This window comes from Mus pahari, chromosome 20 (assembly GCF_900095145.1).
Source record: "Mus pahari chromosome 20, PAHARI_EIJ_v1.1, whole genome shotgun sequence".
Lineage (NCBI taxonomy): Eukaryota > Metazoa > Chordata > Mammalia > Rodentia > Muridae > Mus > Mus pahari.
In genome coordinates this window covers 45,974,242-45,997,352 of record NC_034609.1, presented here as the reverse complement: position 1 = coordinate 45,997,352, position 23,111 = coordinate 45,974,242, and the positions used below count along the sequence as shown (strand labels likewise).

The following is a 23,111-nucleotide window of genomic DNA, read 5'->3' as shown; positions in this document are numbered from 1 at the left end:
GGGCTCACTGTGCTGGGTCTAGGCTATCTCGGGGCTCACTGGGCTGGGTCTAGGCTATCTCGGGGCTCACTGTGCGGGGTCTAGGCTATCCTGGGGCTCACTGTGCGGGGGTCTAGGCTATCTCGGTGCTCACTGTGCTGGGTCTAGGCTATCTCGGGGCTCACTGTGTGGGTGTCTAGGCTATCTCGGGGCTCACTGTGCGGGGGTCTAGGCTATCTCGGGGCTCACTGTGCGGGGGTCTAGGCTATCTCGGTGCTCACTGTGCTGGGTCTAGGCTATCTCGGGGCTCACTGTGCGGGGTCTAGGCTATCTCGGGGCTCACTGTGCTGGGTCTAGGCTATCTCGGGGCTCACTGTGCTGGGTCTAGGCTATCTCGGGGCTCACTGTGCTGAGGTCTAGGCTATCTCTGGGCTCACTGTGCGGGGTCTAGGCTATCTCTGGGCTCACTGTGCGGGGTCTAGGCTATCTCGGGGCTCACTGTGCTGTGTCTAGGCTATCTCGGGGCTCACTGTGCGGGTTCTAGGCTATCTCGGGGACTGAATAAAGGAACTTGACCACCTTGGTTTCCTTTTGTGGGTAGGAGTAGGGAAAGAACACCCACTGTTCTTCTCATAATACCCACAAGGCAGAGTGCAGGAGGTCACACCCTTTCCAGGCCACCAGGTCTCTGGGAGGAAGGGGATGTTACCATCAGAAGGCTGTACTTGGCATGGGCCTAAGGACCTCAATGGCTGAGCTGTGTCTACACTGGGGCACCAGGAGGCTGGCTCTTTCTGGTCAGGCTGCCTCTCTGTGTCCTACAGCAAACCCTCACTGTTGTGCCCTTGGGGAGAAGGCTTCATTTGTCTCAGAAGGAAGCCCAGGAAGCTCCTGCCAGCTGGGATCTCCGGCACGGTCGTCCTCAGGCTGCTCATGTGCTCTCTTCCTGGCATCAGTGTGCCTTTTCCTGGCACCCCTCCCCTCTGGCACGTCTTGCACGCTCCCTGGCTGGGACCTTCACAGGAGAGTCCCCTGGGCGTCAGTCTCCAGCAGCCTCCTGATAGTCTACTGTCTTGAGCCTGTCCCTTAGAAAGTCACCTAATTTATGACTTTTGACTTGTTAGTGTGAGGCCATTTTGGCCTCCAGCTTGTCCTGGCCTGTTCAGTACAACCCTATTACCAAAGGCCAAAGTAATTAAAGACAGGGAAGCCAGGGCAAATAGGCAAGGAAGAGGCTCCAAGCGTCCGCGGCACCAGCCTGCTGGGCTGGGAGTTGAAGACCCAGTCTTCGTTTTGAAACGCACATCGAGCGAGTTGAGTAACTTTTACTTTTATAAGCACATATTTGTCGGAAGGCATTGGTTTGGATTTAGCCTCCTTGGTCTGACCTGATGTGTGTATCGAGGGGATTTTGTTCTGACAGAAACAGCATGCAATCAATAAAATCTTATTACATGGATTTATGCGCTGCTTTCAAACCCACTGCTAGTTCATGTCTCTGCCTTAAACTGTAATTGAAAATAAATCTGTGATACTTGGATATTGGTTTCTGAATGCAAGAATGGAGAAGGGCAGTGCCTTCGTTGAGAGGCCTTGTCAGGGACACTGCACACCACCCCCTGGTCACTTCACTCTGACTGGGGACCCTGCAAACAATAGCACAGCATCCACTCTGCTGAGGACCGAGGGCTGTTGGTCTGGCACAACGCCAGGCATCCACAGGCAGCTGCAGGACGACATCCTACACTCAGGATTCTGGTTCTCAAAGCTTTGGGGATGCAGGACTACCTGTCCTCTGGCTGCTCTTCACAGCTGACACAGTCCTGTCTCCCAGCAGCTTCAGTTCCACCTGGGCATCTCTTGTCTGACAGAGGAGGTGGCTGAGGTAGGGAAGGGGAGGCATCATGACCCCAACAGAGGGCGTGCCTGTGGCAGAAGGGAGCCAGCTGTCACTGGCACCGAAGCAGAAAGCCTCTGAGACCGGAGCCTGGGGGCCAGGACCTAGAGAGGCACTAGAAGGAGCAGGGAATAAAAGCGAAGCAGACACGATAACTTCCCAGGATCCTAACCTCACCAAAGCCTGCCCGTGACAGCGCAGACCAGGCACAGCTAGGAACCCTAAAGACAAGATCAACCATAGTTTATCTGTTTGGTTTTAAAGGCATAAATCTTAAGGCGGGAGAAAGCAGAGGAAATTATATGTCAGAAGTTGAATGCCAGAAAGCAGACAGGCAGGTGGCAAAGAACTGGAAAGCCTGGCGGGAGCTCCATAGGGCAAACAAAGAGTGCACGTGTGTGCATCACTGCAGGCCTGGGCTCTAGATGCTCTGGGAAGCAGGGCAGCTCCTCCAGAAGGACAACAGGTCCCGGAGCCCTGCAGATCCTGGCCTCTCCAGCACCAGCAGGCGGCATCCACCAGCCCGAGCTCAGCAGAGCAAATCCTGCAGGTGACTGACCAGTGTGGAAATGCCTGTGGGAGTGGGGTCCAGCAGAGGACGGCAGGGTGTGAGTAAGCAAGTCAGGTCATCCTCTGTGAAGGGGGTCAGCATCCCTGGAGCCGCCAGCAAGACTTGGAGGAGAGGGCGGGAGGGGGTCTTCTGGGCTAGGGTTGGGCTGGCTGGACTGTGGAGATCTAAGCCATGGGTAGACACATAACGCAGAGTTTTAAAAGTTGCAAACTCCTGCCTGGATTTCCATCTCATTGTGCAGGAACAAACCAGGGACACACACTGTCAGCCCTCACGCCAGTCTAGCACCAGGGGGATGAGGCCACTGTCCTGTGGACCTGGCCTGTTTCATCCACACATAGCACCTGAGCCCAGGAACTTGGCACTGGGAACAAAGCACAGAGGGTGCCAGGTGCTGTCCTGCTTCCTGTGCCCGCCAGTCAGAATGGTACCGATGCCTTCCCAACTTCCTAGGTGACAGTCATAGCAAGGCAAGAGCAGGAAGCTCAGCAGTCAGAAATGAGAACCTATACACACCTCCACTGGCTGTGACTATATACACCTCCACTGGCTGTGATGGCTTGGAACAGCTTAAGAGTCTATGGGAAGACTATTAATCAATCAACAATTGATTAAAAACTAATGATAACCTTTAGAGGTCACACTGGAGAAGCCACTCGACAGAGCTAAGGAGCCTCCTAGCAGCACTGGGTCCTGACCCTAAGCCACCATGCACAGAGCCTCATGGAGAACTTGGCACGCAGGGAGAACAGGGGAGAAAGATTGCCCAAATGGCAGCGCAATTAGGGATATTGACTTCCCTGCCTGCTTACCCAGCACCGGTTATGTGGTGGGTGGTGGACAACGCCATTATCAGTGGGTGGCCTCTTCCAGGCTAAGCTTTGGCTTCTGCATGTCTCATGTCCCCATGGAAACCCAAGTGAGGGGCAGCACGGCTTGTCTGCATGATTCCAGCCCTCCAGAACACCCGGTGCCTTGGGGTCTTGTTAACTCCCGCCTTCCCTGCTGGTGCCCTGCTCTCTCCACGGCACAGCATAGCACAAACTGCCCGCCATGTGTAATTACTGTGGCATGAAGGCAAGGCTGGCTCCCAGCCCAGATCTTGGCTGATTCTGGTCCTGCAGGCAGACGAGCAGCCTCTGCCCATTGCACAGGGCTCAGAGGTCCTGACTCACACACTACCATTCCTATGGAGGGTATGGGGAAAGGGCAACAGGTTACATTTGAAAACCATTTGCAGCCATGCGTTTAAGAGACTTTGCAGCCTGGGTCCTCCAAAAGCCCACGGTGGCCTGGTGTAGAGCAACAGGGAAGGGCCCAGTCCCCAAAGCCAGCCACACACAGCAGACCACAACAGAGCCCCAACAGACAGATACACACGAAGCAGGGTACAGATCTGAAGGAGGGATAGCGGGACATGGTAGGCTTGTTCTGGAAGAGCAAAGATGTTTATCTCTCCTTCCTCTGTGCCTTAGAAGTTGCTGGTGACTTTTCTCAGATCAGGGTTCTGTTCTCTAAGGAGCGCCATAGCTGACATGCCCCCTTGCAGGTTTATTGGTAACTACACCTGGTTCCTGTACACATTAATGGAATTGACTCACAGCGCCTAGATTCTATCTTCTCTGCTGTAGGGACCTGGGTGACGGCTCTTTAACCTTGGTGGTCCTCAGGTGGCCCAGAAGTATTCCTGTTCCCTCCCATCACCCACCGAGGACAGCCTAACTCCAGACTCTAGGCTCACCCACTACTTACTGCCTGCCTGGGCCACAAACTCCAGGCAGGCCATGTGTTTGAAACAGTTTTGTTGGAAGTCACAGAATTAGGAGGACTAATTTTGGCAGCAAGGGAGGGAGTCCTAGCTCCTTTCTGAGTCACCACCAACCTTGTGAGTTCCTCTGTATATTCCCTGGGGCAAGAATAATCGCAGAAAGGAAGGTGGAGACAGTGGAACAGTTGGAGCAGGGGGTGACTGTCCTCTCATCCTGACCCAGAGGGTGACCTGGGAGAGGCTGTGGAAGAGCTCTTCCCAAGAGCCTGGGGCAGCCTTTCTCCAGCTTGTGCCACAATCCAAGTGGCAGGAGGGACAGCTAGGGAAAGGGTTAAGTTTAATTTATCCTGATTTCTACTTAATATCATGCTCTCCCCGTAGGAGCAGCAGCTGCGAGCTGATTGCGCGCTCTCATTATGCAGCCTGTATCGCTAATGGCCTGTGACAAAGGCTTGCCAGCTCCCGGCCTTACCCCCGAGAGCCAATTAAACACACACACTCCCTTCCTGTTTGCAGCACGTTACAATGAAATTAAACTGAATTTCAAAATCGTTTTCTCCTGAAGACATCTCTTTACAATAATTAATGCATGCTATTCCTTTTCAGCAGAAAAGGCCACCCGGAGGGAGCGCTCACTGCCCACGTGGCTCCTGCTGCACCCCAGGGCTCCATGAGTCCCAACATCAGTAAAACCTATAGGGCTTGCTCCCTGTGTTTTTAAAGGGAAGAACACAGCCTTTTATCCAAACTTAAACATAAAAGAAGGTGACCACAAAGCAAGCTGGGATCCCTGCAGGGAGTGTGCAGCAGGCTGCTGGAGGGGCCTGTAAACGCAGGACTCTCTCAAAAGCAGGCTCTCCCAAATCCTGCACTGGAGGGACAATGGTGGGAGGTTTGTTTCCTCCAGATAGCTGGCATTAACCAAGATGTTCACAGAGGGAGCACTGAGGAGCCGTGGTTATCTGCTTACCACTGTCCATCCTTGATTTACTGATATAATCATGATATAATCACATCAGGTTCTCCAACACCGAGCTGGTGACACCCTGCAACAGTGGTGCCTGCAGAGCCCACAGGGCATGCCCAGGAGTGTGTGGGTCTCAACTGTGGACCCTGGGCACTCCCTGGAGGAGCTGGACTGATGCCCCCACTGAGCTAGCGTATACTGGCCCAAGGTAGCCAGGACAGCACACATTTTCAGGGCTACCACACTGAGGGTCACATTTGGCAAACTTATAGATTGTCTCCTCCTTATCTACAGACCCCACTTCTTTCAGAGAACCCCAGTAGCCACACAGGGCACATGGCCTTCAAAAGGCTTTGCCTCCCAAAAGAACATGGTCTAAACCGCCTCTGTTATGTGGGCCAAGATGTCACATGAGAAACAGGCCTTTTGAAAAGTATTACCTTAAGAACTAGAAAAGAAAGCATATACTCAGACCATCAGAAATACAGAGGGGCAAAAAGAGTGACCAGAACGCTGACCTCCTGAGGTCAGTGCCTCACATGATGGCGATGAACTTCAGGCGAACACCCGCCAGCAGACAGACACAGCTGTACAGCCAGCGACTCCAGCACAGCCATACTGTCCTTAAGACACAAGGTTCCCGTGAGCTACGGAGGGCTCTCAGGAGGACTGATGCTCGGGTGGAGAAGTTACAGTCCATGTGGGGCATCCCCCGGCCTGCGTGAGCTACTGCCCTCACCTCACCCATAAGCCCCGCAGGCCACACAGAAGAGACCAACTGGAATATGCAAATTAATGCCTAAACCAAACCAAATCACAGTAAATGAACCTGCTTCTGACCCCACGGTGGGGAGGGGGACTTACAGAACAAGAAGATGGCTGTGTGGACAGGAGCAGTGGGGTGTCCAAGAGGAACAGGAATCCTGACCTCCAGGGCAATAGGACCACAATCATCTGGCATCAACAAGGCTTTGGCAACGTGGCCAGCTGGCAGAGGGACAGTGTAGATGCTATGGCTTGAGGACAGGGCTCCAGGCTCCTTGTAGGGCAGTTGTCTCAGACCCTCTCCAATAGCTGGTAGGAGGCTGAGGCACTCAAAAGGGTGTCAAGATAGCAGCCTCCAAATGGCCTCCACCTTCAGTGAGAAGTTCTGGAAGGCACAGGCGGAGAGACACCAACACAGACCAGACCCACCTCCACCGCAGTCCCCTCTGCCATTTCAGGCCTTTGTCCTACCTGTTCTGAACCAGCCATCCGAAGTGAAAGCACTTTTCGTTTCTTCTGGCTTATCCCAGTATTCCCGAAACACAGAGGGTCCCCTAACTAGCAGCTCCCCTTCCTTTTCCTCGAACCCTGGAGTCACCTGTAGAAGGGAGGAGACAGGCAGGTCAGAGCAGGGCAGCGCTGGCTCTCCACGGCTCCTCTACCCCACTGCTGACCCGGGCAGGTGGCTTTTTTGAAACCAAATAGTTGGAAATCTTTGAAAATTATAACCTTCGATGGGTAGACCTGTGTGTCTTGACCATGGGACTGCTGTTTGTGGTCATGTTGTATAGACTGGCTATGTAAGATCAGCACATACACTTGCACCTTGGCTGTAATGCTTGAGGCCAGTGGTGAATGATGGCATTGCTGCCAAACATGCCCGCTAGTCTACACTTCTCACTGTTATTTCAGAATGAGCCTTCCACTTTTTGTCTTGAGCCAGGGTCTTGTTCTGTAGGACAGGCTGGTCTAGAACTCATGATGTGCCCACATGACACACAAACACATTTCTGCAGGAGATAACCACTCCTACAAGTTGTTTTCTGACCTCAACATGTATATTGTGTCACACACACATGGACACAGGCATAAGTACACACACACACACACACACACACACACACACACACATACACAAATATGCCCATTTTCCTGCCTCTATGAGACACAATGATGTAAATCCTAACTGGGGAAATAATGCAAGAAAAAGGAATGAATAAAAATTTGAAAAGAAGAAATAAAAGGGCTATTTGCAAAAGACGTGAGGCAAATGTGAAAATTCCTAATATATTACAGACTGAAGTCAAACAATGTCTTTGAACTAGTGAGTGAACTCAGCCAAGTTATTAGAGGATGCCAGTATGTCCACCCAGAGCTAGTGCAGCTATAGGCTATCGATGAACAATTAGGAACCAGCACTTGCACCTACTGGGTTATCTGAAACAGAAGATAAAGAAAAGGAAAGGCCAGGCAGTGGTGGCGCACACCTTTAATCCCAGCACTTGGGAGGCAGAGGCAGGCGGATTTCTGAGTTCGAGGTCAACCTGGTCTACAGAGAGAGTTCCAGGACAGCCAGGGCTACACAGAGAAACCCTTTCTACAAAAAAAGAAAGGAAGGAAGGAAAGAAAAAGAAACGGAAAGGACAAAAGATAAACATTTGAGAATGTCCAACAAATCATGACAGCACCTGGCTGCTGAAGATGGCGCACACAAGGGTAGGTCAGACATAAGCAAATGGAAAGACACACATGCTCATGGACTGGGGGCTTAGTCATTGTTAATTCTCCCCCACCTCCAGTGATGTACAGGTGTAATAGAATTCCAATTAAGAACCCAAAATGACTCTTTGTAGATACAGACAAGCTGGTTCTTGGGTCTGGGAAGATGGCTCAGTGTATAAGCCCTTGCCATGCAAAAGTCAAATGTGGTTATGTGTATCTGTAATGCAAGCATGTGGCCATGTGTATCTGTAATGCAAGCACGTGGTTATGTGTATCTGTAATGCAAGCACGTGGTTATGTGTATCTGTAATGTAAGCATGTGGCCATGTACATGGCATGGCATGTGCACCCCCCGTATACAAATACAAACCTGGTATGTGCAGGATTGTGGGGAGCAACAGCCCAGTGGTGGAACACTTGCTGAGTAGGCACAGGTTCTGGATATGACCCCTAACACTACAAAACTTAAATTCAAAACCTGACATTTGTAGTTAAAGTCACTGGTTAAACTGCTGGAGTCACACAACACTTTTAAGACACTGTAATGTCACAGGCATGAAGGTGGCATGGTGCTGGCAGTGCCCAATCCGCTCAAGAAGGTTTACCAAGGTTGTAAATGCAAGTTAATGAGAGAAGTCATCTGTTCAGTAGACAGAGCTGACCAGCTGGATAGCCATGTACAAAAATAACAACTCTTCATGTACCAGGCAAGACACACCCCACACACCACAGACTCAACCCCGAGTTGGGCTTTCAGAAGAAAACCCAAGGACACGCCAACTGAAAGCTTAAGTCATGAGAGAAAAAAAAAATTACAAACTCAGATCTATAAAACAAACAAAAAAAAAATTACAAACTCAGATCTATAAAACATGGGAGAATTAAAAGACAAGCCACAGAATGGAGAAATGGCACACCATACATCCAGACAGAACTGTTCAAATAGTACTCTGAGTCTGCCGTGATCGGGACAGGCTGAACGTCACCTCGAGCAACCACACATGCCAGACTGAGTTCTCTCTCTAGACCTGGTTTACATGTATTGGTGACAAGCCAGGAAAAAGGGAACAACAGAAACACACCCCGACATTCAGAAAACGTTCAGAAAACATTCAGAAAACAGTTCCATAGAAGGGTCTGAAGCCCTTCTATGGAACTGCGGCAGATAGGCGGGTGTCTGTGATGGCGGACAACACCTTAGCCACTAGAGTTAAACATGTGCTAGGAGCATAAGTGTTGATGCTGCCAGCATCCAGAGTGATGGTCAGGAGCAGATTCCAAACACAGAACAGACAGAACCTGTTGATGGTGGCGTGTGAAGCAGTCCCCCCCCCCATCCCCTCCAGGAACCATTTGAGCAGTTCTCAAATATGCTGCGTCATACAAAGTAGGCTCCTCCCAGGCACTGACCTTAGAGACAGAGATCCTTAGTTGCAGAAGAAAACCTCAAGACCTAAGTCTGGAAACACCTCGTGTTGGTCAGTTTTTCACAGCTGTGACAAGCTTCTAAGAGGACAACTAAAGGACAAAGGAATTGTTCTGCCTCACAGTTCGCAAGGCTTCGTGGTCCAGGGTCACCTTGCTCCTCATTTCTGGACCTGTGATGAGGCACTCCAGTGGGAGCTGAGTGGAGCGGGGCTGTCCACCTTATGGTGAGCAGGAAGCAGAGGGGAGGAGCTGGGAGAGCTCCCCCTTAGTGATTCGTTTCCCCCAAATTGGCTCTATCTCCCAGAATGCCATCCTGCCAAGATTCCATCAGGGGCTGGATCTACTGATGTGATCAGAGGCCTCAGGGTCTACAAACTTTCTAAAACCCATCCGCTGTCACCCCCCCCCCCACACACACACAGATCCTTCTGAAGACATCTCAAATTCAAATCACCACACAAAACAAATGTCTCATAAATAGCAATTAGTGAATGCCCACCTCATGAAATATCTCTTTGCAGCAAAAAAGGAACACACATCATACCTGGCTGTGTTAGGGTTTTGATTCCAGTGTGACTCCCAGGGTTCTACCACTTGATGTCTGGGAGGAAGCAGGACTTGAATGGAGCACAGGGCTGGGGGCTGGAAGGAACCTCTCACCGCGGCCGAGGCTCTGGGTGCTCTCGATGGACTCTACAGATGTAGTAACCCCACAGCACGGTCATTTCAGGCCTCTTGCCCACCCATTCGTCCTCACTCTGTCTTTAGATCCACACATCCCAATAATGCCATCTGACTAGTCACCAGCTGTGTTGTGGCCCTGGGAGCCAACCCTGACACCATACCTTACCGCACCCCACCTTCCCTCTCAGGGACCCCCTAGGGGCCCCGCTGAGTTCTAACATCTTAGAGCGGCCCAGCTTGGGAGTAAACATCGCCTGTGTGATACTCACTGCATGGGTCCTGTCCGACTGGAACAGAATAACAAGCATAGCTAACTCAGTAACAGAAGGCTCGGCTCTACGCAGGACACTACATTCTTCCTGTGGCTAGAAAGCCAGTCAGTATAACCTTACCACGTGCGACTTTAGGATCTAGTGAGAAGTCAAATATGGTGAAGCCATGCTCCTTCCACAGCCAGCTATACAATGACACCTGAAGACCCCTGCCCCACACTGCAAATCAGTGCCTGGCTCATGCGGTGGGCGGACAGCAGGGGTGGGGACCTTTAACCAGGGCATCACCGTGAATATTAATCTCAGCTTCCATTCAATATGTATTCCCAGGCAAGTGGCATGAACTAGAAGCACACCAGCCAATTAACCCCGAGACACATGTCTGCCCCTCCCCCAGTCTCAGCAGGCTGCATTTCTGAAATCTGGCCGTGGCTCATCCACCATGATAACCTGGGTTTTGAAACATGGATACTATGGGTTCCTGAGGATGTGCAGTATCACCCCACTGGTGCCAGCCACACCAGCTTTCCAGAGACCAGCAGTTATCACAGCATCACCACCCCAAATCACAGAGCAGAGTCAGGGTCCTCAGGACACTGGCTCCCCAAGACTCTCAGTTCAATCATGCTTAAAACCCAGCCAAACCTCTCCTCAGGCACCTCAAACAGGTTCTCTATGTCTGAGGCCATGGAGACACATGCCCAGCAGTCCTGACTGGACTCAGTGTGCACCCCAGCTATGGTATCACGATGGGACCATGCCCCAGCCTTTAGTTACTACCATGGGGCCTTCAGTACCCGGCTCACCTCACTCACAGGTGCCCTCCAGCACTGCACCACTCGTTTCTCCAGATGACAGCACACCCCGCGTTTTGAGATCAGGTCCCATCATGTAGCCGAGACTGACTTGGAATTCATAATGCTGCTACTACTCCTGACTCCTGAGTGCTGGGCTTATGAGCACACACTGGCATGCCCAGTATGCCTCCTTTAAAAGGCTGAATGGCCCTCACATTCTGCTGTGCATACTCGGTACATAATCCATCCTGGTCTCTACTGAGCTCTACGCTGGATGACGCTATTCACTGGCTATCATGAAGTGATAGTGAGCAAACGTGAGCACAGAGTGTCACATTACAACCTCCCTTGTACCTACGCAGAGATTGTTGGAGCTTGTCCTTTCTCTTGTCCCCTTTCTGATAACCCTCCAAACTATTTTCCACGATGAGATGACTATAATGCGCTAACTTATGTTCCCACGGAGAGCTCAGGTCCCCTCTCTGCATCCTCACTGGTGTGCTTTAGTCTTTTGATGGCTGCCATTCCGATGGAGATCCCCCGTACTTATTTTGGCCTTCACTTGGATGTCCTTGACAATTAGTGACATTAGCGTTTTCTATACACTTGCTGACCGTGCTTGCCATGTTGTGAGAAGTGTCTAGGTGCCCTGCCCTTTCCATTGGGCCGCTTTTTTCCTTGCCAGTCTGCAGAGCCCCCTCTAGATTACAGATGTTAGTTCTTATCAGATGTGTGGTTTGCAAGGGTTTCCTCCCGTTCTGTGACCATCTCTTCATAGGTTTTTCATAGCCTGAAGCTTTCTAAATTAACCTGATCCCAGGAACTGATTTCTCCTTTTGTCTGCTATGTTCCTGATTTTTTTTTTTTTTTTTTGGTTTTTTTCGAGACAGGGTTTCTCTCTGTAGCCCTGGCTGTCCTGGAACTCACTCTGTAGACCAGGCTGGCCTCGAACTCGGAAACCAAACCCAGGTCCTCTGCAAGAGCAGCCAATGTTCTCAAGAGCCTAGCAAACAATTCTTTTCAGTTCTTATCAATGTTTTACAGTTTCTGGTGTACAAGTCCTTTCTTCCTTAGTTAAGTTTGTTCTTAAGCGAGTGGGGATATATGGGGAAGCCAAAGAACACCTTGCAGGGGTCAGTTCTTTCCTTTGTCCATTCCTGGGGACTGAACTCAAGTCGTCTAGCTTAGCAGCAAGATTCTCTCTCTGCTGAACCATCTCTCTTATGCTAAGATATACTTTTTAAAAGAATATTATATTTGGATCATTTTCTCTTTTTTTCTCGATTACTCACTACTAGTATATGGGAATGCTGTTTGTATGCCTGCAACTTTTCTTTGTTTAACTCTGATAGTGTTTTGATTGTGTCTATATAATTATATATCATCTTCAAACAGGGAGATTTTATTTTCCCCTTTCCAGGTGTGATGCTTGGGCCAAATCTTCTAGTACAGTGTTACACAGTAACAAAACAACAACAAATGGTTATCCTTGACTGGCTGTAGACTGTGAAGGAAAGCTAAACCTCCGCTCATTCAGGACGATGCTACCCAGAGTTTGTCATATCCGGCCTTTATGTTGAGGCCTTTGTGTTGTTTTTCTGTCTCATTCACTCAGATCTGGTCATCAATGTCATCACATGTTTTTCTGTATTCACCGAAATGACTTAAACACAGGGAATATATAGACACATAGGGAGTGGCTGCCTGGGGCCCAGGGTGAGAGGATCACAGAGCAGGAATGGAGTGGCTACTGACAGTTACAGTTTCCAGAATGGCAAAGGGGTTCTAAGACTGATGGCAGGACTGGTACACAGCTCTCATAGGTCCCTGAAAACACTGCTGGGCAGGACATTCACAGGGTGAACTGTGCATCTCAACAAAGGACTTTAAAACCAAGGCCTAGGCAGTAATAAATGACATCGTTTTCTTGGGGGCAATGACAGGGGGACCCTGAACTCCTGGGAGGGAACTAGGTTCCCAGAGAACGGGCAGGGTTCAAGGCTACTCAGGACTGTGCCAGGAGAGACAGTTCGATAAAGCAGGAGGAAAGCTGGGGTGGGGTTCTCCCGAGTGCCCTGGGTTTCCAAGCACTGCTTCAAAGGGCAGCCTGGGTAAGCAGGCCCCATGCCCAGAACAAAGGTACTGAGTGGGGCCGAGGAGTCGGCTCGACAGTTAAGAACACTCACTGGCTGCTCTTTTAGAGGACCTGGGTTAGATTCTGAGCAACCACATGTTGGCTTACAATGTCTGTAACTCTAGCTCCAGGGACCCAATGTCCTCTTCTGGCCTCCACAGGCACTGGTATGCACTCGGTGCAGACACATATGCAGGCAAGACAATGAGTGCATTGGGGCTGGGGGTGGGGAGGGTACTGAAAAGCCAGGCTTTCTGCAAGCTAGGCTGGCTACAAACCACCTGTCTTTTGGTTTGAAGATTCCTCACCTGGGACCATCTGTCTCCTGACTGGCCCTGAATACCGTGCATAAGCACGCACATCTCAGGAGGACACATGCCTAGCAAATGCCATCCCCATCTGAAGTTAAGGCTAGCAGGTAAAGGACACCAATGTCTGCCCCTTCCATGTGGGGCAGGTACAGCAGCTGACACATCAGGGCAGACGGCAGAGATATGGGAACAGGGAAAGGAAGGAGACAGGGGAGGCCAGGGTGCTGGTGGCCACAGGGGAGAAAATGACGGCAGAGCTGACAAGAGTGGCGGCGTGCCTGAGGAGAACTGATGAGGTAATTAATTTTTTTAGAGAAACAAGTTTGCTGCTCCAGCCGGAGCTGCTACAGCCCACGTTTAGGGCGGCTGCATCCTCAGGGGGACAAGCAGCGCTGTGGGAAGGTCCCGCCTGTAGGCGGCATTACCCACAGCTGTGCAGCCATTTACTGTTGATAGACCCCTGTTGTCGCTGGATGGTGTTTGGCTCTCATGTATGCGAGCAATTTGAGAAAATAAAAATAAATAAATAAATAAATAAATAGACAATGCCTGACGCACTCGCAGGCCCGGCCGGCAGCAGGAGCCAGCTGGACAGCTGAGGCCCATGAGACATGGATCCCAACAAAGCAGGCCTGGTTCATGGAGGAGCAGTCACCTCTTCTACAGTGAGGGGTCAGGCTCGGAGCCCTGGGAGCCTCCACTCTGAAGGGCCTGAGAAGCCGGAGTGACTTCAGAGGGAGGCCTGCCCACAGGCAGGAAGGGCCAGCACAGTTCCTTCAGAGTCTTACTGTCTGCCTGAGCTCCAAGACTCAAGATGCCGGGGACAGGGAGGCGGCCCGGCTAGTGGGATGCTGGCTGAGATGCGTAATACAGAGGCTCTGGGCTAAGCAGGTGAGTAGAGAAAGAGAGGGGCTCATACACAAGGACCAGGCTTGGCAGCCCCTGCATGCAGCTTACCCAGCCCACACTGGGTCCTTCTCAAGGGTCCAGGGGACCATTCCTGTCACTGCACATGGCCATAACCTAGAGAAGAAAGCCTCAGCTCACGGCTCTGACTTGCTTTAATACCACATCCTTGATCCAGGAACACACCCACTCCCTCCCTCCCTTCCTTCCAGAGTCCATTAGAAGTCATCAGTCTGATGGCCAGACAAGCTCTCGAGAATCAGAGAGTCTAAGTCAGCTGCAGTCTTAGTGACCCATGTTCCCAAGGACCCCTGACTTTACAAAGTCCAGAAAATCTACAGCAAGGAGTTACGAACGGCCATCCTGGGGTTCCTGTCAGTCATGAAGAGGGGAGAAGAAGACGTTGCTTTCAGGGGCTTCAGCAGGCTGACAGGGAGAACCTCTTCAAAGTGACAACCTCAGTGACCACAGAAAGCACGTCTGTCTGAGCCAGGACGGGATGAGGGTTTCTGTTTTACTCACCTCTGTGATCTGATCAGATAATCTTTCCTAGCCAAGGCAGGAGTATGAAGAGAGAGAAGCGGGGTGGTCATACACTTAGTTCTAGGCTTTCACTGTGTGACTAGGCACGGAACTGAGGGTAGGTAAGCACTCTACTAGTGAGCTCCCCGAAGCCCAAAGTCATAAACACAGAAGTCAGAAAATCCAACTTTGTCAAGTGCCGCACGCTGGCACACGGTCACAGGGACAGCATTCCATCTTTAGACTGTGCCGAGGGTCAGGCACAGACCAGGATGCTCATGAGGGTTTATGCCAACAGGGGCAATGAGAAAGCATGCAGGGCAAGGTCAGATCCAGCCCGAGGGCACCAGCATTCTGTGAAGGCAGCCCCTGGCTGAGACTATACACCCTGGCAGGTATGCACAGAGGGTCGTGTGCACAGACGCTTGCTGTAGCCTGCGTGCAAAGGCAGTAAGTGCCTTCTAGAAGGCAGTGGGCACGGCCCGCAGGAAGTCCCACTTGTAAAACTGGCATTCTTAGGCTATCGGCAACAGCCCCAGAGGCATGCCCTCCACACCATGCATACAGACAGTGGGCACAGTGGGCACTGCCCATCACTAACCACCAGTGGGACTTTTATGAGGAGAAACCCCAACATTCATGTTCTGGAAGTCTCACAGATAAAGGTCGTAGGATTTATAATTATGAGAAAATGAAGTGTCTATGAACTTAGCTCAAAATGCTGAGTCTGTGTACTGTTTACCACACACACACACACACACACACACACACACACACACACACACATAGATAGACAGACAGACAGACAGACAGACATGCATGGTGAACTGCAGCTTGCTGTGCAGGTGCTAAGAAGTTACATCTCAACCTCAGACAGTGTCCCGCCCCACCCACCCTGACCTAGGCCACAGTTGTGCCAATTTCCTGAGGTCTGGTACCTAAGACACCTAAGTGGGAAAAGCTACCGTGGTACAGCTTCAGCCCTCCACGACCTCCCCCCTCAAAGAATCCACCAAGGCACAGAAGCTGGGAACTGTTCAAGCCTGGGGGAGGCAGGTGGCCCGAACGTGCGCTGTAATCTGAGCTGAGGGTGGGTAGGAGGGCACAGGCCCAAGAGTCAGGAAATGTTAGGTGATTATAGACACTTCAGTATGAAGGGCGGCAGAGGCAGGGCCAGGGAAGGGGGTCTGGGCAGCTTGATGAGGCCTGTGGGCAGGGGAGAGAAGAGATGTCCAGTCAGGTCAGTGGTCTTCAGAGAAGGCCCCAGAAGGAAGAGTCCAGAGAATAAGAGCTCACTTAGTAAGGTACCAAGGCAGAGACACCGCTGACCCCACCACAGGGAAAGGGTGGGAAGTGTTCCTGAGACAACAGAACATTTGCTTTATGACGAAACAGGCTTTTCAAGCTTTTAGGCTCAGAGCCAACATGCCCCACTTGCTTGCTCTCTGGAGCACCATTTCCCCCTTGGTGGAGGCTAAGGGCAGTAAGGACAGGACTCCAAAGACCTCAACAGCTGCCTCTGTAGGGATGGATCCAGGGAGCGCTGGAAGGCCTGCTGGCAGGACATTAGCATTGTGGAGAAGACACTGACTCAGGGGAGGGCACAAGACTCCTTGCTCATCCTCCTTCCTCGGGGTCCCAGTGTCAGTGGCACACAACACCCTGTCAGTCTCTGGGGTAATCACTTCCTCTCAGGTCAAAATTCCACTTCCCACGAATCCTAAACGTCTCTAGGGCTGAGGTTCCTACGATTAGAAGTTCTTAGCTCCTTTTAAAAAATGACTTTTTTATTTTTATTTTGTGTGCATTGGTGGTTTGCCAGCATGTGTGTGGTCCCCTGGAACTGGAGTCACCATGTAGGTGCTGGGAATCAAACCCGGGTCCTCTGGGAAAGTAGCCAGTGCTCTTAAACACCGAGCTGTCCCTCCCGCCTTCCACTTCTCAGCTCTTAAAACCTTCATTCGAAGAAGACAGCACCCCCTCTTACCCACACTGGCCAGGTCATGCATGAACTTGAGACCCACTTTCCTGCAGATGAAGGGGCTGAATACACGGCCTTCAGATGGCACCAGGCCTGACAGCTCAACGCTCCCACAGGCCTAGTCCGTGAGGACTGTTGCTGTGCTGTCCCATGCTCCACCTTAGTAAAACCATATAGTCCCCTCAAAATGTCCCCCAGGGACAGAGCTATGGGGAGGCCCAGGCTGCTTCGGGAAGGCGTGGAAGAGCCTCTTGGGTGAGGCTCGGACACACTAGCACCAACCTGTCCCATCCCTCAGCATCTCTACTGTCCAAGGCTGCCCCACCCCTGCATGGTAAGGAAGAAACCTTCAAACGACGACCTCACCTTTGTCCCCCTCTCGTTTCCCTCTGCATGGATGATGTAGGGGGAACCCTTCTGTGGGTTTTCTGAGACGATGCATACTTCCACTCCTGGCAATGGGGTCCCCACAGAACCTGTAGGAAAATGGGGGAAAAGGTAAGAATTAGAGGTGGGTTTGGGCTATGCTTATCCTGTGTGTGAGACATGGGGCTACTGTGAGATCACTGTGCTCTGTTACAGTGGCAACCTGTGTGTGTGAGCAGCCATCCTGAGAGCCCAAGGCTCACTGAGGCTATGGTAGCAGCTGCTGGTGCGCAACCAGTCACTGCTGGCCATGCAGCCTTGCCACGGCCACGTGGATTCTTCACTATTCCTGCCTGGTCAGGGAGAGCTGGCCACCGGCTGGATGACCCAGGGAAGATTTATGTGAGGGGACAGATGTGTGCAGGGGCTGACTAAAGCAGACCATGGGTGTATCCCAGAAAGTGGGAGGGGTTTACTCTGTACACTGGGCTGCCCCAAACCTCTGGCATTACACTTCCTCCTGCAAAGCTGAGACGGACCCGTTGGTGGGCATGTGTCAGGAAGTCCCTGTGGTTCTGGACAATGCCCTGGGCTGCAGTTTTGCTCTGCTGCTGCCTTGGGGCCCTGAGCCTTGGGGCCGACAAGCCCAGCAGGAACAAGGTGGGGAGCAGAAAGGTCAGCACATCCAGGCACAAGGCCAATGTCCAAACACCACTTTCCTGAGGATTCATTTTATGTCTTTAGGCCTCTATTTTAACCCTGTGGTTAAAAGGAACCCAACAGGCCACGTCTCCCGAGCAGCAGCAGTGGACTCTGCACATACGCAGCATCTTGGGTTCAGGCTCCTGGTGAGCTGTTTGCTCCGTGCCTGTTTTTGATGAGGCACTGGCCCTCCATGGCTGACGCTGCCGTGCAGAGGCTTGGGAGGCAGGCCAATGGATGCTGTTTTTGTCTCTAGGTGTAGAGATGCCTAGGTCTCCCCTCTAGTCACGTGAGTCACTCCACTTCAGACAACTAAGCAGCTCTGTCTTTTGGGCTGTAAGACTGAAAATAAGAGTGACTGGGCTAAGTGTGGTGGTGTATGACTTTAACCCCAGTACTTGGGAGGAAGACAAGCAAATCTCTGTGAGTTCAAGGACAGCCTGGTCTATAAAACAGGTTCCAGGACAGTCAGGGCTGTTACATAGAACAACAGCAACAAACCTGTCCCCAAACAACAAACAAGCAAACACTTCAGAAACAAAAACAGGAGTCAGAGTGACCATGTATGGCACAATCTATCATGTCCAAGTGCACAGCTTGGTGCAGTGAGGACCCAGGAGCCCTTGCGGCCTCTGCCTCGCCAGCTTCAAAGCCTCCTCATCACCCGGCACGCAGCCATGCCAGTGGAAACTTCCTTCCCACTGCCAGCCGGGTTCTGCTTTGTCTGTGTGTGTCCTGTCCCAGTGCTGCAGGCAGACGAGAGCACATAAACTGTAGTCTTCAGTATCTTCTCAGTGGGCAGCGCTGTAGACGAGGAGGTCTCAGTGCCCTGGTGAGGTCATTTCCTCTCTGTCCCATTATCTCCGAGTCCCCCGTCATCTGCTAGGTGCTTATATGCTCACACAGCCTTCCCAGTGATCCTAGGACCACACTCCTCCTCTCATGAAGTCCCTCTTCAGTGCTGAGGTAGCCCCTGTCCTCTAGACCACCCATGCTGTTCCTCCCAGCCATCATGTCTGCTAGGATCTAGCTGACGGGACAAGGCCTTGACTCCCACGAATCTGACTGTTACGACAAACTTGCACCAATAGTGCCCAGCCTGGCATGTTCCAGTCTGAGGCTATCTGGAGGGTCTAGTCCCTTCATGCCTACAGACCTCATCGCCGTGTGTGTGTATGTATGTGTGTGTGTGTGTGTGTGTGTGTGTGTGTGTGTGGCCAGCCGTAGGATTGCCATCAATTGACCTGTCAACTCTGAGATGAGTCAGATGACATCTTGAGGTCTTTCCCAAACTCACAATGCACAAGCACGCCCTCTATAGACAGGACGTGTTGACATTACCAGCGACCTTCTAGATATACACAGGACTGCCACTTTCCCTCAGAGGGAGGAATGCACTCACTTCTCATGCCTGCTGACCTCCTGTTCTTAGGCCTTAGGAGCCCCCGAGCCCCAAGCTGCACCTGAGCTGAGGTCATTAGGAGGAGTATTCAGGTCTTGGGACAATGGGAGAACCTGTGAGTGAAGCTGAGTCTGGCCCAGAGCTACCTTTGGTAAGCAGATGTGATGGTCCCTGTCCCTGTCACACACAGTGCTAGAGCACCACAGAGGATTCAGGACCCATCTGAAGTCAACACCACAGGAACAAGACCCTTCCTAGGCCAGAGTGGATGGCAGCAGTCATTTTTCTAACAACTGGCCACTCTTGAGAATGGTGTCAGCTATTCCTAGACAACTGGCCTTTGCCCTCCATATCTGAGGGTGTGAGGGACATAGCCTGCATCTCTGCATGCCTGGGTCCTAACAAGAGAACCAATGATAAGGTCCCAGAGCCCTGTCATGCTGGGCTAGAGAATAGCTGTTCCCAGCATTGCACACCCAGTCTATGGGTCAATGTGAGAGATTCAGACTGCAATTCACAACTTCCTCAGTCAACAGGAGGCCAGCAAAGGCAGGGCCGCCAGGGACATCATAGTCCTTTCAGCTCACCTGAGCTTCTGTCTTACATTTTAAGCCCTTTAGGGTGAAATGGGTCCTATATACCTCATATGGACAGTCCCTCATGGCCATATATAATTCATCCTTATAGCTTAATGAGAATGGTTCCAAATAGCTCATACGAATGGCTCCCATGACCTTGTAAGAATGGACCCCATGACCTCTGATGAGTGCAAATAGTCCTCTGGGCCCCGTGGACATAGCCCCTCTGGCCTGATGTAAATGGCCTTCATGGCCTATGGAACGGTTGCCCATGGCTTCATGCACCAGCCTCAGCGCCCTTTGCTCCTGCCTGGCCTGGCCTCCCTTTTCACTCTTGTATTTGCTGTCATTATAGCCGTCTGGTTCCCCAGTCCCCTTCAGATCTGGGCTCTGTTTGGACACTGTGCTCCCCACAGCTTGGAAGTCAGTTAGAAGGCCCGGTTCTGAGTCTGGTCCCAAATGGAGTGACCTCTGGCAGCTCCGTGATGGTGTAAATTGGTCTGGCACCAGGGGCCACATGAGAAGACACACACAACCCTCTGCTGTGTGACTGTTCACACACACTCTGCTCAGTCACAGAACACACTCCATGATGTTCTCATGGAGAGAGGTGACCAAGCCTTCTGCTGCCAGGCCTTTCCACTTGGGGACCCTGCCACACTGCAGCTCCAGTTTGTAGCTGAACTTGGCATTCTTGGGTTGAAAAACCACTGTGTTCTGGTCAGTTCCTCATTCTAGAATCTCAGGGCTTCAGCAGAAGAGCCAGGGTCGTCACAGTCAACAAGAAGGATCACAAGAGGGAAGGAGGGAAATCCAAGGTGGCTCCCTTAGTCTGGGACCCAGCTTCCATTTTATTTCTGCCAGGCTGCTGTGGTCATGATGGGAAGAGCTGGTGCAGAAATGGTGCTGGTGGTGCTGGTGGCACGAGGCAGGCTGGCTAACTGACCAGGGTGCTGACAGTGGTATCCAGGGTTTGACACCCACATAATTCCTAATCACATTCTGCCTTTTCAGAACAAGCACAAGCCTGCACTCCATGAGCCTGCACTCCATGAGCCTGCACTCTGTGAGCCTGCACTCCATGAGCCTGCACTCCATGAGCCAGGGCTCCATGAGCCTGTACTCCACGAGCCAGCACTCCACGAGCCAGCACTCCACAAGCCAGCACTCCACGAGCCTGCACTCCATGAGCCAGTGCTCCATGAGCCAGCGCTCCATGAGCCTGCACTCCATGAGCCAGTGTTCCACAAGCCTGCATTCCATGAGCCTGCACTCCATGAGCCAGCACTCCATGAGCCAGCACTCCATGAGCCAGCACTCCGTGAGCCTACACTCTGTGAGCCTGTACTCCGTGAGCCTGCACTCCGTGAGCCTGTGCTACATGAGCCTGTGCTACATGAGCCAGTGCTCCATGAGCCTGCACTCCATGAGCCAGCACTCCATAAGCCTGCACTCCATGACCCTGTGCTACATGAGCCTGCACTCCATGAGCCAGCACTCCACGAGCCAGCACTCCACGAGCCTGCACTCCACGAACCAGCGCTCCACGAGCCTGCACTCCATGAGCCAGTGTTCCACGAGCCTGCACTCTATGAGCCTGCACTCCATGAGCCTGCACTCCATGAGCCAGCACTCCGTGAGCCTACACTCTGTGAGCCTGCGCTACATGAGCCAGCGCTCCATGAGCCTGCACTCCATGAGCCTGCACTCTATGAGCCTGCACTCCGTGAGTCTATACTCTGTGAGCCTGCACTCTGTGAGCCTGCACTCTATGAGCCTGCACTCCATGAGCCTGTACTCCATGAGCCAGCACTCCGTGAGCCTGCACTCTGTGAGCCAGCACTCCGTGAGCCTGCACTCCGTGAGTCTATACTCTGTGAGCCAGCACTCTGTGAGCCTGCACTCCATGAGCCTGCACTCCGTGAGCCTGCACTCCGTGAGCCTGCACTCTGTGAGCCTGCACTCTGTGAGCCTACACTCTATGAGCCTGCACTCCGTGAGCCTGCACTCCGTGAGTCTATACTCTGTGAGCCTGCACTCCATGAGCCTGCCCTCCATGAGCCTGCACTCCATGAGCCAGTGCCCACAGGAGAGCCCACTGTCTGGGTACCTGGCACCTGTTCTCCCCATTTCTGCCTCTGACCTAGCACAGACCTGCTTCATCTCTGGACCACTGCTATTTTCTGGCTGGCCAGAGACCTCTGCCCAATCTGTGACCCCCTCTCAAACCCTGGGGCACAGCCTCACCCCGATCCACCCAGGAAAGCAAAGGAAGAAGAGCCAGGATGCCTTTGGGAAGGACCGCGCTGCACCGCTGGGGTTCAGGACTCAGGAGGGTGGAAATAAGAACATGGAAAATACTCTGAGCGGCGGTCACATGGGAAAGTTAAGAAACGAACTAATGTACTCTGTGATACAGGTCCACGCTCACACAGAAAACCTGTACGGATATTCAGAACCTCATCCTAGCTCAGGACAGACAGGAGCCGATGCTTTGGGATGATTGCCAGGTTGCCAGAGGGACAGATCAACATTTTGGTCACTGAGCAGGGCTGAGCTGCACTGGTCAACACACACTGACACATGAACTCACAGCACGGAAAAGCAAAGTCCCGGGAATGAGAATTCAGGACCGCAGCTACTGCCTCAGTGTGGGGGAGGAACTGGCAGGCAAGGGGACTTTGCCCTGAGGTTGGGCTCTCTCCAAGGCACTGCCACTCACTTAAGCTTGGAATGAGCACCCGCTATCTCCCCTCCACCACTCACTCCTTGGGAGAAAGGGGACTGAGGCAGGGATGGCCGCACCTAAGGAGCTCCCGGCTCTATGGAGGGCAGTGTGCTCCATGTCCTTCTCATCTAAGTGCCGGTGGAAAACGGGAGAGAAACAGCTCTGGGGCGGCTGGTACCTGGCACGCGAGCCTCCGTCAGGGGGTTGGACAGGGCCATGCCGATCTCTGTCATGCCATAGCGCTCCAGCAGTGTGTGGCCCGTGGCACTCTTCCACTTCTCCAGCAGTGGGACAGGCAGAGCGGCAGAGCCTGAGACCATCAGCCTAGACAGCACAACACAGGGGCTTCCTTAGCTCACACGCACTCTTCCCTACGCGCACAGAGCAGTGCACACACCACTCCCACCTCTGTACCTTACATTTATGACAAAAGTAAGTTAGGGCTAAACTGGGCCTTTTTTCTTTTTTTTTTAGAGGGGGGGGGGTGTAGACATGGGTTTTAAGACAGGGTTTCTCTGTGGAGCCAGCCGTGGCTGTCCTGGAATTCTCTATAAGGACCAGGTTAATTTTGAACTCAGATCTGCCTGCCTCTGCCTCCCCAGAGCTGGCATTAAAGGTGTATGTGTGTACC

The 23,111-nt window shown here is 52.2% G+C and overlaps 1 protein-coding gene across 1 annotated transcript in view; it reads right to left on the bottom strand.

Moving 5' to 3' along the window:
- Acsf3 (acyl-CoA synthetase family member 3) overlaps window positions 1–23,111 on the bottom strand; it is a 41,932-nt gene that overhangs the window by 9,102 nt on the left and 9,719 nt on the right. The window contains exons 5-7 of the mRNA XM_021220579.2: window positions 22,659–22,804; window positions 17,071–17,180; window positions 6,419–6,545 (exon numbers count right to left, since the gene is read on the bottom strand). Of these exons, the coding sequence (XP_021076238.1) occupies window positions 6,419–6,545; window positions 17,071–17,180; window positions 22,659–22,804 (383 nt within the window). The remainder of the gene's footprint in view (window positions 1–6,418; window positions 6,546–17,070; window positions 17,181–22,658; window positions 22,805–23,111) is intronic.